The following is a 15806-nucleotide window of genomic DNA, read 5'->3' as shown; positions in this document are numbered from 1 at the left end:
CTTTTGTTACACAAGGTTTATGTCTGCAGGTGTACCAGAACATTTAACTTCATATTAATGCATATCATTACAGTGATTCACTGGATAAGGACACACCAGATGAGTTTCTCATAGCCCCTACCCCTTATTCATTTGCCCTGTCAAACATCCTTAGAGCGATAAGAAATTCCATGCTCTGATCTTTCATGCCACCACCTATTAAGCAGATGTCAAATTTAAACATGTTCTGAAGGTGGTCTTACCTCGTCAATAGTTGGCTTTAGTGTAACTTGAAGGTAATGCATCCCTGCCAGTTTCATGGTTTCATCAATGCACTTGGAAGTTAATGAGTTTCCTCTGAAAATGGTGTTTGGATCTCTAGAAGCAAACAATTTCAAATCATTTAGCCTTCTGATGATAAACCATTAGCATAATGAAATAAAAAGAGAAGTTGGAGCAGATGAATGCAGCTACACTGTCTTGCTTGACAAAAACCTTAACCGTTCACAGATCCTTTACTTATATGGGAAATATTATTTTCATCCCACTGCCCCCCCCCCCCAAAAAAAACATTGAGTTGAAAATTAAAGTTTACAAGTGTCTACAGTCATGGTCCTGCCTGCATACTAAAACGACAGTCACTCGTACTGAATCACCCTCAGTTACTACCTACCTATACTGCAAAGAGTTGCTAGGGAACCTGTACAAAAGTAGGATGCTGGGAAACAAAAGCCTATTTGTTTCTTTTAAGCAGCATTTTCAAAGCCATGTCTTGCTACTCAGTTGTACATACTTCAAAATAAATGCACTGCTGTTACTTACTGAGTTCTTTTTACTTCAGCATTTGCAATTGCACTAATCAAAGGCACAATTTTGCCATAGTGTAAGAAGAGTCGAACCAGAGGTATGGCTGCCTCCTGCTTTTCCCTGCAGACTTCACCCAACACATGGGCAGTAGATGCTGAAACAGGCTAAAATGAAGAGAAACAAAATCTTCTAAAGAAATAGGTCCCTAAGAAGTTCCCACACTTTCTATTAATACCTGCTAGAGGCCTAATCACTGTTACAGTGTCCAGTTTCATGATACATATGAGGCATTTACTAAAGATAAGTTTTAATCACAAGAGGGCAGTACAGTTATCCCTCGCCAACTGTTGGGTTTCCAATCTGGCAAAACCTCACTGTTGGCAAATTTGCGGTTGGCGAGGCATCAAAGTCTATGGGAAAGAGGTGGTTAGAGGAACCATGACTGCAAAAAGACCTAAAAATAAAGGGGGGGAGATAATGTTTTTTGGGGGGGGCTAGAAATCACACCAAAAAAATCCTGTAATATCACCAAGAGTCACCAAGAAGAATGAGCAGATTGGAACCTCTGGACATTTTTTGAACACACACACCCCACCCACCGCCAATCACTTTAAATTGGCAAGGGACAGCAAGTTCAGCAAGGGTTTGCAAGGGTCACCAAGAGGAATGAGATCGAACCTCTGAACCCCCCAAAATCGCTGAAATCCCTCCAAAATCACAAAAAAGCCTTGCCAAACGCAGGACCAAAACCTTCAAGTAGGCCAAGGACTGGGAAGAGGTCCCAGGACATAAGGAAACTAAAGTTTCCTTCACTAAAATGGAAGACTAAATGCCCAAAGATAAGGAAGCAGAGTAGAGAAGGATAAAGAAGCAGAGTAGAGGAACTTGAAGGAAAGTTAGAGGGCGGGGCAAAGGAGACAGGGAACTGAAGCACATAGTGCTTAACCACACTGTGAAACTTGACAGTATTTAAGGGCAAAGGAAGCTGTGAGACTGCGGTAGGGTAACAAGAGTCCTAGATAAACTAGTCAAGATACCTTGTTGTGATCTGGCAATCCTAATCCTTTACATTTTTAAGGTTTTAATTTGTAGGTGATTTTTAAATCGTTAAATTGTTTTAAGTTTCTGTATATATTTTAACTCATTTTATGCTATTGTTAACCGCCCAAAGATGAAAGTTTGTGGCGGTGTACAAATTTGATAAATAAATAAATAAATAATAAAGTGGAAGTAAGGACCAAAAAGTACACATTAATTTGAACTAACCGGCTAATTATTTGGCTGCAGGATTCATGTCAAAGCAATTATCTATACATAAAATAAAATAAATGAATTTCTTCTAATGTAAGGTATTATTATTATTAATTATTATTATTATTTATTTTTATTACTACATCATTTTGACATCAGAAGCATCAACAAGGAAGAGGAGGGATTCTTGAAAATTAAATATGACACATATATGAGGCCACTGCTATCAGGACAATGCAGGCATGTCCACTCCTTGTTGATGTGCCTTCTATCACTGCAATCCATTCCTGCCTGCAAAGAAAAGCAAGGCAATTCTCCCTCTCCCTCTCTCTCATACACACACACACTTAACCATCATTAAGAAGTTCATCAGCACCAACAGGACTAATAGATAAGCAAGGAAGTACTTTTTTTGCCATAAACAATACAGGAGAGATGGGGGCAGAAGGTGGGGCAGGAGAGATGGGGGCAGAAGGTGGGGGGAGGGCAGGAGAGACAGGGGCAGAAGGTAGCGGGGAGGGCAGGAGAGACGTGGGCAGAAGGTGGGGGAACTGCCAGCCAAAAAGAGCACACAGATGCTCTGTGCGGGGTTGCTTAATATAAAATAAAATGCAAAATCAACATAACAAATGGTTATAGTAGGGTTTCCCTTAATCCAGTACATGTACATATCAGGCGGTATAGAAATATGACAAATAAATAAAGAAAGAAATATTATGTTGTCTGTTCAGTTTAACTGTGGTTAAGGGGGGTATTTCCCCCCGGTGGGGGAAGGGTTCTCGGACATCAAATGAAGGCTCTGACCCCTAGTTTGTTAACAGAGAGCCACTGTTTGTAGAGAACTAAGCATGCACTGACCAGTGTTCCCTCTAATTTTTATAATTAGTAAGTGGAAAGAGTTTTGTCCTGGGTAGCAGCACTGAGGCAGTGTGCACACATCACATACACACACTCTCTCTCTCACGCACACACACACACACACACCAGTTAATGATAATTGCAATTGTTTTTATGTTTCCCCCTGCCAGGGGGAGCCGTTGGGAGGGTTGCCACCACCTCCCATCCTCCCCCGCCCCCCCTAGGCCTCCTGTCTCTGTCTTGGCTGTTGGGAGCGGGAGCCGCCTCCTCCTCCCTCCTGTCCTCCTCTGGCTGCTCCGTTGCAGATCCTGTGAGATCTGCAGCCGGAACTAGAGGAAGAAGAGGCCTGGCCAAGAAGTGAAGGAAGGAGGTGGTGGTGGGCGGCATGGAGGCGTCCCAGCTGGGGAGAGGAGTAAAGTTCAGCAATGCTTCCCGGCTGGGGAGGTGGGGAAATGGGGTGCCGGGCAGTTGGGTGGCAATCATGGGCACAGTAGAGACTGCGCACCCTCCAGAAACTGCTGCCTGGGGGCCTGGAAGTTGGTGCGCACACACGCACACACCTCAGAAGGAACAGTGGCACTGACCCACTTTGTTGTATAAATATTTATGAATGGCTGAGGATGAGGAGGGAAGAACAGCAAGCTATTACCTCAACATCTGAAGATTTTAATAAGAGGTCTCTAAGTGGGCTATAATAGTCTGAAGGAAAAACATGGTCTTCAGTGTAAACCACATTTAATCTCAAGGAACCCAGGTCATCAGGTTTCAGCGACTTGTTGCCATTATCTCTGGGTTGCAGGAAATACCTATGGAAAGGAGAAAAAACAGCAACAGTCGTTTCAAGCTATGTATAGATTGCATGGGAGTGGAAAAGCCTGCAGGACTTTCTTCCCAGGACCTAAAGTCTTGTCTGTGTTGTTCTTTAGAGGGACAGAGATGTCATGTGGCCTAATAACCAGTAAATGCTTTCATGCTAAAATTGGAGGGGGGACTTGTATCAAAACCCCCACAAAAAAACAAGATAGCCAAAACAGTTAGAGATGTGCACAGACCAGTTCCGCAGATTGCTGAACCGCTTTGAAGGTCCAGCACTGCGGTGTGCAGGAGGGTTACCTTTAAGGATCAGGGAGGGTACTTTTACACACACATCCCCACTGTTTTGTCCAGCCAGAGCTGTCTTTAAAATTGCTGGTGCGGGGTGGCAGCATACCTCCTTGCCACACCGGTCAGTGTCAAACTGGAAGTGCTAGACCCGTGCGCGAACATTCAGTGCACATCTGGTTTGACACTGACTGGGGCGGCAAGGAGGTACACTGCCACCCTGCTCCAGTGATTTTAAAGACAGCACCGGTGAGGGAAATGCAGCGGGGGGCGGGGGACACTTTCCCTGATCCTTAAAGGTATCCCCCCCACTGCCAAACTGGCCATCTGCCAGTTCATGCACATCCCTAAAAACAGTTATTCAGGCCCAGTCCAAGTCCCAACTATGCCTGAGGCATTGCAGTGAGGTGCTACCCACTCCCTGTCACTCCTCTTCAGTCCTGGCACTGTGCAAAACATGCCATGCACCCCTCTTTCCCTTCCTCAGAAGAGTGGGAGTGCTTTTTACTGACCCTCTTGCCGCTGATGGAGGGGGTGCTTTTTTCTCCCCTTTGCCTCCCCCGCCACTGGAGGGAGAATGCTTCAGTTTAGTTTATTTATGGTCACAGACCAAAAATTTAGAGTATACATAATAATAAAAGAAGTGTACACAAAAATACATAAAATATAAAAATATATTCCAAAGGTCTAATATTAACTCATGCTAATCAATATCTCCAATTTACACAATTTGATTTACTATCTGTTGTCTAGCATTCTTAGCTGCACAAAATTTAGCAACTTTAGTTGTTACCTCTTCCTTCTGATCTGAGAGCAAATAATTAACATAAGATGCATTTGTATGCCCTGGGAGATCAGCCAATAAAGGAAAGATGTAACAGAAGCGAAAATCCCTGTAAAAAGGGAATGCTTATTTTCTTTTCCTTTGCCTCTCTTCCTTTGTTGTCTTCTTCTCCTCTCATTCCCAACTTCTGCAAAGGCAGAGGGCAGGGTACAGAGACTTTTACACACGGCAGGCTTTACTGTGAACTCGAAGTTGTCCCAAAAAACCAACACAAATAGTGAATTTCTTTTAAATCGGGCTACACTCTTAAAGCACAGTTAAAACCCAAATTGTGTGTGAACTGCTCCTTGATAACTCACAGGGACTTTGAGGTAAATCTGGCCAATATGTGAACAAGCCCCCTCCATTCCGGAGGAGATGAGAGTTAAAGGGCTTTAAAAGCCCAGAACAGAAAGAAGAGTGCAAGAGAAGATTAATGGAGTAGCTAGCATCTCCATACCTTGTAAATGGGCTGGCTCTGCAATTCTACAGTAGCAGTAAAATGATTTTACAGTCAAGATACAAAGTACTGAAAAGTAGTCACAGCGTATGGCCTTTTTATAAATTACCATGCTTCATAAGAGCTAGATTGCCGAAGAAATTTCAAAGGTAGCCTTAGTTCTCCTAAGAACTCATCGCCAAACTTCAAGTTGCTTGCATTCCAAAGGCCAACTCTGTAAACAACCAATCAGAGAGAAAAAAATGACACTCATTTCTTTTTGGCTTTAATACTTTAATACCCTGCTCCCCACCACCAGAAAATTGTGGGCAGCATTCAGACTAAGTCCCATTGATTAATGGGACTTCAGTCAGTCCTGACTAATTTCTCTTATGGATTTCAATGGTGCTTAGTCATGACTAACTTAGTCTGGATGCTGACTTGTATCTTTCAAAGTTCAAAATAAAGTTTTGCTTTGCTGTAGAACTCTTTTTTTCCTTTAAGGAGGAAAAAAAGGGTAACATACCCTACCTGTGCATATTGATTTCACAAATCCACATGCAGGTGTAACTTTAGAGTCAAGTCAGGTGTAACTTTAGAGTCAAGACCAATTCACACAATCAGCATGGCTTGTTGTGAAAATTAGTCCACTAGATCGATGCTGCAGTCAATGCATGATGAAGCAAGCAGCAGATTAATTCTGTGGTTAAGCACTTGACTCATACCCTTACAACTGCCTGTTATCACTCTCAATGGTTTTGGGGAGACATGATAAAGGGTTCAGAAAACAGCTAGGTAGGCACTGGAGCAACATGCTTGCTTCAGCATGGGATGAACACTGCACATAAACCCACCAAACTCATGTTCACAAACAAGATTTTGATTGTGTATGTTGCACCTCAGCCTTCTCCCAACTGAATGGGATCCACAGGGGAGGGCTGGAAGATGACAGCTACTGAAACAATTTGTTCTTGCTTAAACCTGGCTAGGTGAATGCTTTGCAGGGAGCCTGGGCACTAACAGTAGCATTCTGTGGGGCAAGGATAGGCAACATGACGACGGCAGTGGAGGGAGGCAGTCTGGAGATGCTGTGCTGAAAAGTGAGAACAGACACAATGACTGGCCCACTCCTGTGTCGCAACAAAAACTGCCCTGCCTCACACTCCTCAAAACTGAGTAAACTTTACACATGAAGCACTCTTGAATGGGCCAGACACACTTCCATGTGGCTGTGCCTCCTGGCAGAGAGACAGAAGATATGAAAGGAACTAGCTGGAGTCTCTGGCCCTTCAAGTTAGGAAGTTCACTTAAAAAAAAAAAAAATCATGATCAGGGAGACCACAGAGAGGGGCTTATCCCTATTGAGGCAAAGCATGCTTTAAAATATCATATACAGATGAGATCAAATTGTTTTAAGGAAAATTAATGAAAATTAATGAAAATTAATGAGGAGGAACAAGAGTGCTCAAAACAAAAATAGCACAGGCATGTCTGTTTAGTAGAACACCACCAAAAAAGGAGGTTATAGATATCCACATATCAAATTAATTGAAGATCCTCTTTGGCAGGTCACCCAGTTATTTTAATACTATGCAGACAATATAAGACAAATATCAGAGTCAGGGTGAGTGTTTTGTCCCCAGATGAAGATGGAAACAACAACCCTTTACTATATTTTACTTTTACTCCTATGTAAACCACTTTGAGAACTTTTGTTGAAAAACAACAGTATATAAGTAGTAGTAGTAGTAGTAGTAGTAGTGGACAACGACTATTTTTGTATCTTTAGTACAAGGTATTCTTGGCAGCGTAAGGTGATTCTATTTTCCTTGCAATCGCTTGTGAGAAACATTAGGGTGAGAAACAGTGGCCCAAGACTACCCAGCAACCTTCATGGGTGGGTGTGGCTCTGAGCCCAGGTCTCCCTGGTCCAGATCCAGCACTCTGGGTTAATTACATGGCACTGACTGCTTAGCGGGCACCCCTTCCTTTTTTGAACATCATGCTTCTAATGGCCAACCTCCTGCCATGGGATAATAGCCATTTACTTCTCACTTTGCTCGACTGGCATGATGTCAGCTGGGAGCTGAAAAGCTTTCAAAAGAGGATGAAGTTCAAAGGATTTCAGCACCGAAGGGAATCCAATCCACTGAATGAACATTTACAAAAACAAACTTCCTCTTATTTAAAAACATAAAACAAAACACAGTCTGCCCTACCTAAAACAGCTGCCTATTGGTCTCCTTATGCAATATAAATCACTGATGCACTATTTAATAATTTAGTAAACCTCTTCAAAGACACTTCTTTCCACTACTAATGAGACTCAAACTGCTGTATGTTGTCCTTAGGCACAAAGAAGTAGTATTTTCATATACTGTCACATAATTAACATAAATCTATACATACATTATCATACACACACATATAAACAGGGGTGAAGAAATGTTGGCTCAATTCACCAGCTGGACAAAAAATTACTAGTTGTCAGCACTCCCAGGAGGGCACTTCTGCCCAAGATAAAACTTACTGCTGCCTGCCATAGTCAGCACAAAAACAAGGCAAGGATTCAGAGATCAAGCAGCTGAGCCTTATCCTGTGAAGCGGGGCATTTCCTCCAGATCCTCCTCCCACTGCTTTGCTTCCTCCATGGTTTCCATTAGCCGGAATAGCTGCTAATCACAGCTATTTGGGCTCTCATTCTTTGAGGATGTCTTGAGTGTTGCCACTCCAAGGAGACCAAAAAGGAGCAGGGGTGGCAAGAAGCGGATGTCTGACCTCAAACTATGTTGGTACATTATTCATCAGGATTTTTTCACTTGTCAGGCATAATTTCCCACTCACCACAGACTAGCAGACTAGTGGATTTCATCAGCCCCGTGTGTGTGTGTGAATTAAATTTCATATAATTAATATAAATTGGGGTGTTTTTTTTTTTAAAGCACAACACATTCACAAAATTCAGAGGAAAAGAAACAACCTTTGTTAGAACAATGCTACCAGGGAAGTTTTAACCAGTCTGATCAAATCCCCTGTTTTTTTAACTTAGTACACTGGAAAACTACATTGACAATGAGCTAGTTAACAGCTGGCCACACAAATACTCCAGAAGTGGCTATCACAAGCAGCGGTCAACTAGTAATAACTATACTGAAGAATGAAGAACTATTGACTAATTTAAACTCCTCCAGTTGGGCACGGACATGACAAAGGCATTAGAAAGATGGTTCTGCTTCTTTCACCTACCCTCAACCACCGGAGAATGGCAGAAGATACTCCTCCTTTGCAGCAGGTGGTGGTGGGGATCTGAGCTCCCATTGGGCATTGGATATACAGAAAAGTGGCAGGCCAATGCCCAAGTGCCCATTGTCAAGCTGCCCATAGTCCTGGTGTGCATGTGAAATTGAGAGATGTGTTCCTGTGCCCATGCACTTAGCTTCCGACACCATGAATCCTGGGCTTTCAGCATACTCTTGTTCTAGGACATAGGTGGCAAGGTCATGCAACCTTATAGCCTGGTTTGGAAACATGCCACTCCACTTCCACAGCACCACACTGATTGTGCTAGCATATTGTTTTCTTTTTCCATTTGGAAGAGACATGCACCCCCAATGGACTATGTATATGAATTAGAAGTTCTGGGAGGACTTTCTGGTATTTGTGTTAGCTTTTCACAGCTATACCATTTAGCACTCATGCAAAAACTGAAAATAGGTTTACCTAATTTCCATCTTGTCAACTTCATCAGCATCTTCAATTTCAAAGTGGGATTTCTTGTTATAGCTACAGGGCCTGGTAACCTAGGCCAGATGATAATTTTGTTGTTAGTGGGATCTTATTAGTTAAGAAAAATCTCATTAAACAGTCACTATAGGGAAGCTCAACAAGATTTCACACTGCTTAATGGGTATAAAAGTCATTATAGTTTCATTATACCCCAAAGCTGTTAGTACAGAAACAAAAGATTACTAAAAACACAAATTAATGTAATCACATTTTCCTGTTTTAACTATAACAAACCATGTTCAAATATATCGAGAAGTTTCCACTGAAATCCCAGTGGTAAGAAGAAAAAACAAATGAAAGTGGGGGGAAATAATAAAATTTTGTGTTCAAGTGTTTTTCAACTCCATCTTTCAGATAAGATCACCCTTAACAAGGTTAACGTGCACCACACCCTTAACAAGGTTAACATGCATCTCAATGCACTGTGATGTTTCATCTATCACCCCCACGTAAAATTCTTTAAAATGGCAGTTTTTACTAATACAGATAATGGAGTATGGACAACCCCTATTACATGGCATGAGAACGTGAAAGTGCTATGCACTTACAATGCTAGGAGTCAATGAGAACCTGCAAAAATGCTGTTGCAATACTGAAATCACTCTTTATGTCCATAGATGCTCAAACCAGAACCTGTTCCTTTCATGTCTTGTGGGAAAGAAACACAGAGGCTCAACACACAAGATCCTTTTTGATGAAGACTTAAAATCTAGTAGAAATCAATTGCAAACAATAATTTGTGCTGAAATAATAAAAATTCAGTTAAGATTTTCACCAGTTAATAGAGACCATTATAAACCCATAAGAGATTTAGGACTTCTATTACTAAATAATAGCAGCTCCCTTTTACCCAAGCTTTTCATTTACCAGCTAAGCAGAAAGGAGTTTTGGAGATCCACAACAGTCAAGACTAGTACAAGTAACCAAAGTAGTGCTATGCCTGCTTTCCTTTGTGACACTACATTCTGTTGCAAAGTGCAATTCAACTCTCTACTGTACTGTATTACATCAAGAATGGTGAAGTGTCCATATCTTTATATTCCTTAAAAACAACATTCTATGTCTCCCCTCCACGGACACAGCAATTCAGACATACACATACAACTTGTACAAATGGGAATTGTGCTTCAAACACTATGACAAGCAGCCATGTAGTCAACTAAGATTTAGGAACACATATACTGCATTTAGGCTGCCATATACTGAGACAGACCATTAGTCCATCTAGCTCAGTACTGTATTGGCTACAGCACACAGAGTGGCAGTGGCTTCCCCAGGGTTGTAGGCAGGAGTCTCTCTCAGCTCTATCTTAGAGATGCTGCCAGGGAGGGAACTGGGAACCTTCTGCATGCAAGCAGGAAGGTGCTATTCCCAGAGCAGCCCCAATATCTTATAGTTCCCTCATATCATCTCCCGTTCAAATGAAACCAGGGTGGACCCTGCTTAGCAAAGGGGACAATTCATGCTGGCTACTAGGGATGTGCATAAAACCGGTTCTCCCGGTTCGGTTCAGGTCCGAACCGGGTCCGAACCGGACCAGGGTGGTTCGGTTTTGGTTTTGCCGAACCACCCCCCCGGTTCGGTTCGGATCCGAACCGGTTCAGATCTCAAAAAATAGCTGGTTTGAAAGGGGACCTTGTGTTCTACCTGCCACCCAAATTTCAAGTCGATTGGACCTTCCTCTGATTTTTGGTGATTTTTTAAAGTTTTAGTGACTTTGGGGCAGTTCGGGGGCATAGCATGGGATCTGGGCAAAAGGAGTGGGGTGGGGTGGTAGTGCCTAATGGGTGCAGGCTACCACCCCAATTTCAGGGGGATTGGGCAAAGGGCTGATTTTTGGTAAATTTCTGAAAATTTCATGTCTTTGGGGCAGACTGGGGCATATTGGGGCAGAAAGTGGGGGTGGGGGCAGAATAGTGGGGTGTGGTGGTAGTGCCTAATGGGTGGAGGCTACCACCCCAATTTCAGGGGGTTTGGACAAAGGGGTGATTTTTTGAAAAATTTTGAAGTTTTAGTGACTTTGGGGCAGTTTGGGGGCAGAAAGTGGATCTGCCCCAAAATAGTGGGGTGGGGTGGTAGTGCCTAATGGGTGGAGGCTACCACCCCAATTTCAGGGGGATTGGGCAGAGGGCTGATTTTTTGAGAATTTTTGAAGTTTGGGTGTCTTTGGGGCAGATTGGGGGCAGAAAGTGGATCTGCCCCAAAGGAGTGGGGTGGGCTGGTAGATAGTGCCTAATGGGTGGAGGCTACCACCCATCCCCAATTTAAGAGTGATTGGGCAGAGGGGTGAATTATGGTGAATAGAAAAGGTGTGAATTCTCATTCTATCATAGCAAATGAGATATTTTTCAATTAAACAACTCTCATGACCCCACTTTCACTTTTTCACACTTTCCTTTACTATGAATAATATGAGGAAGTAATCAATTTAGCACACTTCACCTTATGAAGACAAACCTCATACAAATAAATTCACCATAATTCACCCCTCTGCCCAATCACTCTTAAATTGGGGATGGGTGGTAGCCTCCACCCATTAGGCACTATCTACCAGCCCACCCCACTCCTTTGGGGCAGATCCACTTTCTGCCCCCAATCTGCCCCAAAGACACCCAAACTTCAAAAATTCTCAAAAAATCAGCCCTCTGCCCAATCCCCCTGAAATTGGGGTGGTAGCCTCCACCCATTAGGCGCTACCACCCCACCTCACTATTTTGGGGCAGATCCACTTTCTGCCCCCAAACTGCCCCAAAGTCACTAAAACTTCAAACATTTTCAAAAAATCACCCCTTTGTCCAAACCCCCTGAAATTGGGGTGGTAGCCTCCACCCATTAGGCACTACCATCACACCCCACTATTCTGCCCCAGGCCCCACTTTCTGCCCCAATATGCCCCAATATGCCCCAAAGATATGAAATTTTCAGAAATTTACCAAAAATCAGCCCTTTGCCCAATCCCCCTGAAATTGGGGTGGTAGCCTGCACCCATTAGGCACTACCACCCCACCCCACTCCTTTTGCCCAGATCCCATGCTATGCCCCCGAACTGCCCCAAAGTCACTAAAACTTTAAAAATTCACCAAAAATCAGCCCTTTGCCCAATCCCCCTGAAATTGGGGTGGTAGACTCTACCCATTGGGCACTACCACCCACCCCAAAATTTTGCCCCTGGGCCCCTTTTTACCCCCCCGAATCGATTCGGATTTGGATTAAATCCAAATCCGAACCAAATCAAGGGTGATTCGGGTGACCCAGATTCGGGCACAAAACAGAACGGGGGTGATTCGGTTCGGGTCCGAGCCAAATCACCCGAAATCCCAAATTGCACACCCCTACTAAGCACACACACAGAGAAGAAGCAGGAGGCGGAGTGTGGATTCTATGATAGCATATTAGAGTGGATTGATGGTGTCTCATTGAAAATCTCATTTGCTATCATAGAATCCACACTCAATACCTCAGAAACAAGAGAACCCTGTACCCATTGGGGTGCCCCTACCAGAGATCCCTGTACCCCATGGGTTAGAAACCCATGGGGGTGGTTGGCACCCTATGTGCACTACACCACCACTTGCTCTGGGCCACCCCAGCACCCCCATGTGCACTTATAGGGCTGCTGAAAGCTCCATTATAACTTATTATGAGGAAAAACCTTAAAGATGCGTAAACTTCAAAAATCACTTAAAAATCACCTCTTTGCCCAATTCCTTTCAAATAATTCTGATAGCTTCCTTGCCCACCCTAGGAACTACCACCCACCACACTGCACTCTACGACACCCCTTTCCCCCCGACGTGAAGCTATACATTTGCTGCAATCCTAATTATTCTCTATGAGGAATTCAAAAACACTTAACAATTCACCAATAATCAGAGGAGTGTCCAATTGCCTTGAGATTTTTTGGGTGGTAGGCACCCATGCCTGTCTACCACCCACCCTGCTTTTGTGCTCCTAGGTCCTCCACAACAGGGGATATGGACTGGTTTGGGTCCCATTATACTCAATGAGAAAAATAATTAAAAATATTTCAAATATTCATAAAAAATCATAGGGGTGTCTGATTGCTTCAGGGTTTGCATGGTTGTTGGCACCCATGAGTGCTCCACAATAAGAAATAATGGCCTGGTTCGGGTCCCATTATATCCTATGAGAGAAAAATAAAAATATTTTTCAAAAATTCATAAAAAATCGTACGAGTGTCCGATTGCTTTGGGGTTTGGGTGACAGGTACCCCTGGGTGCCAGCTACCATCTGACCAATTTTCAGCTTTCCGAACCGATCCGAACCGGTCCGAACCGGTTCGAAACGAACCACCCCCAGTTCGGTTCGGATTCGAACTGAACCAGGGGTGGTTCGGTTCGATCCGAACCTCCGAACCGGAACCGGTTCGGACCCGAACCGGTTCGGATCCGAACCGGTTCGCACATCCCTACTGGCTACCACAAGACTAGCTCCTTATGAAGGAGCTATAGTTGGTTTTGTGTTAAATAACAGACCCTATCTGGGACCTAGCCAATTATAAACATTTGTTTGAAGTTTTCCAGTTAACAACTGCCCGATCAATATTCAGATGAGAAACAGGAAGAGTTTGAAGGGTGGGAAGCAGCTAATTGTAATTAGTAATGGAGATGAATTTTGGGAATGGGGGATTCAGGAAGGAACTCCCCAATTTTAGAAACCACCAAGCTATTATGAACCAAACCCAAATCCCCTCCACATTTCAGCTTATCTTGTAATGGCTGAATGCCAATTTTGTCTCTCCCCAATTCCCTACACTTTTTGAAATGTTTCAAGTTGCATGGGGGAGGAAGGAAAACAGCTGCCAAGAGGCAAAGGGCTGTTTCTAAACTGTTCTTCGCTTTCTGTAACAAAGAATTCTAATCATGCTTGTAGCTTTTATTGCCAACATGAACCCTGAATAGTCATCACCACAAACCTACAGCTCCCAGCATTCCTGTTGGCAATGCAGGCTCACTGAGTCTCCATTGCAGAGAGCGAGTAGTAGCTTAGAAACAGCTCACAGCTTTCATTGGTCCCTTCCCCAAAACAGCTTGGGATGTTTAAAACACCAAACGGCTGTTGATAATAAAGGTAAGAGGGAAGCTGCTGAAACTATTGTAAGGACTTAAACACCTTGAGTTCAGGGAATGAATGTGGTTTGCCACATTTATTTAAAGTCCAAGACAAGCTTCACAATCACCTTGCACAATGATCTAAGAAGGGAGCACATTTACACAGTCTCTCTCAGGCCCTTAAAACCATTGCAAGGTTGCATCCAGTAGAAGGAAACCCACAACCACCACTTTGCTAAAGCTGGGTGCTTTGCAGCTGGCTTAAAGGGCCTGCAGCAGCAGCTCTCCTCAGAGTAGTTCCAAGGAGCTCAGCCTGGGGACATCCAATGCAGCCCCTTGGTTTCAGCCAGGCACTTCTCAGTGTGAGCAGAAAAGAAAAGGTAAAGTGTGCCATCAAGCCGACTCCTGGCACCCACAGAGCACTGTGGTTTTTGGTTTGGTAGAATACAGGAGGGGTTTACCAATGCCTCCTCCAGTGCAGTATGAGATGATGCCTTTCAGCATCTTCCTATATCGCTGCTGCCTGATACAGTACCAGCGGGGATTCAAACTGGCAACCTTCTGCTTGTTAGTCAAGTACTTCCCTGCTGTGCCACTTAAAGTGGTGGTGTGAGTATGCAGAAAGGGTCAAGCTCAAATTTCTCTCACACAGGAAATCAACCCCCCTCATTGTTTAAAAGGCAGCAGGAAGAACAGAGAGGAATTGGCCTCAGAAGCCACATATCCTCAAAGGCCAATTCTGCCTTTGGACCTAGTGCTTGAAGGACTGCCCTTTCCCACATGTACCTTCCCATTCAATGACGGGGTGGGCCTATAATAAAAGAGGGTGAGATAGTCACCTCAAGGGGTGTGTTCAGTGTGATGCTGCTGCTGCTGTAACTACTTGAGTTTCCTTCCAGAAGAGGACACAGACAGACAAGTATGATGCTAGGGAGGGATACACTAGCTAGAGTGCCTCCCCCCAGAACCACAGTTGTCTTTCCACTTTCTCCTTTGGGAGAAGACCAAGCCCGTTACTGCTGCAGGAGTGGTAGTCATGGCAGCGGGCAGGAGAAGCTGGCCCCTGCTGTAGGAGGAGCGGTAGCGACAGTGACAGAGGGTAGGTGGGAGCTGCCAGAGAAGTCAGGTGCAGAAGTGGTGGCAATGGCAATAGGAGGTGGGAAGGCAGGCAGAGTGTGCCCTGGGAGAGGGGGTAGAAAGAAGAGTAACAGTCTCTGGCCCAAGAGGGAGGACTGAACCCAGAGGGGACAGGTGCTGGCAAAGTGGAATTTCTACCTTGCCACAGGAGTCCAAATACATTTGGCCAATCTCTGTGCAGTTAGCTCTTCAGAGGCCTTTCTCTGAGTGCTCCCACCTTCTGAAACTAAGCAACAGCAACCAGAGAAGGGACCTTTTCACTTCTGGTGCCCAGTGGCATATCTAGGGGAGCGAGGGCCCATGTCTGCCCCCTCCCTGGCAATCCTGCTAGTGTTTTTTTTGTGTGTGTGCATGTGCACTAGAGACATTCCCTAGATGTGACATCACATGCAAGGGGGCATGGCCAGAGACCCAGAGGTGCAGTGGGAGCTCTCCAGAGCTCATTCCCAGCTGATGTTTTGTTGCTGGGTGTCTGGGTACTCGAGGAACAGAGAGGAAAAACCAACCAGCTGGCAATGAAGTTCCAGCTGGGAATGAGGTCCAGAGAGCTCAC

At 44.2% G+C, this 15806-nt stretch overlaps 1 protein-coding gene across 4 annotated transcripts in view; it reads right to left on the bottom strand.

Annotated features, from left to right (window-relative positions):
- Positions 1-15806, bottom strand: part of RASA3 (RAS p21 protein activator 3) — a 302321-nt gene that overhangs the window by 44581 nt on the left and 241934 nt on the right. For all 4 annotated transcript variants that reach the window (XM_053309444.1, XM_053309443.1, XM_053309445.1 and 1 more), the window contains 5 exons: positions 8979-9058; positions 5389-5493; positions 3545-3701; positions 802-950; positions 243-357 (listed from right to left, as the gene is read on the bottom strand). In XM_053309444.1, coding sequence (XP_053165419.1) covers positions 243-357; positions 802-950; positions 3545-3701; positions 5389-5493; positions 8979-9058 — 606 coding nt within the window. The remainder of the gene's footprint in view (positions 1-242; positions 358-801; positions 951-3544; positions 3702-5388; positions 5494-8978; positions 9059-15806) is intronic.

Source organism: Hemicordylus capensis, chromosome 3 (genome assembly GCF_027244095.1).
Source record: "Hemicordylus capensis ecotype Gifberg chromosome 3, rHemCap1.1.pri, whole genome shotgun sequence".
Lineage (NCBI taxonomy): Eukaryota > Metazoa > Chordata > Lepidosauria > Squamata > Cordylidae > Hemicordylus > Hemicordylus capensis.
Note: the sequence above shows the minus strand (reverse complement) of the source record. Positions and strands in the feature narration are given on the sequence as shown.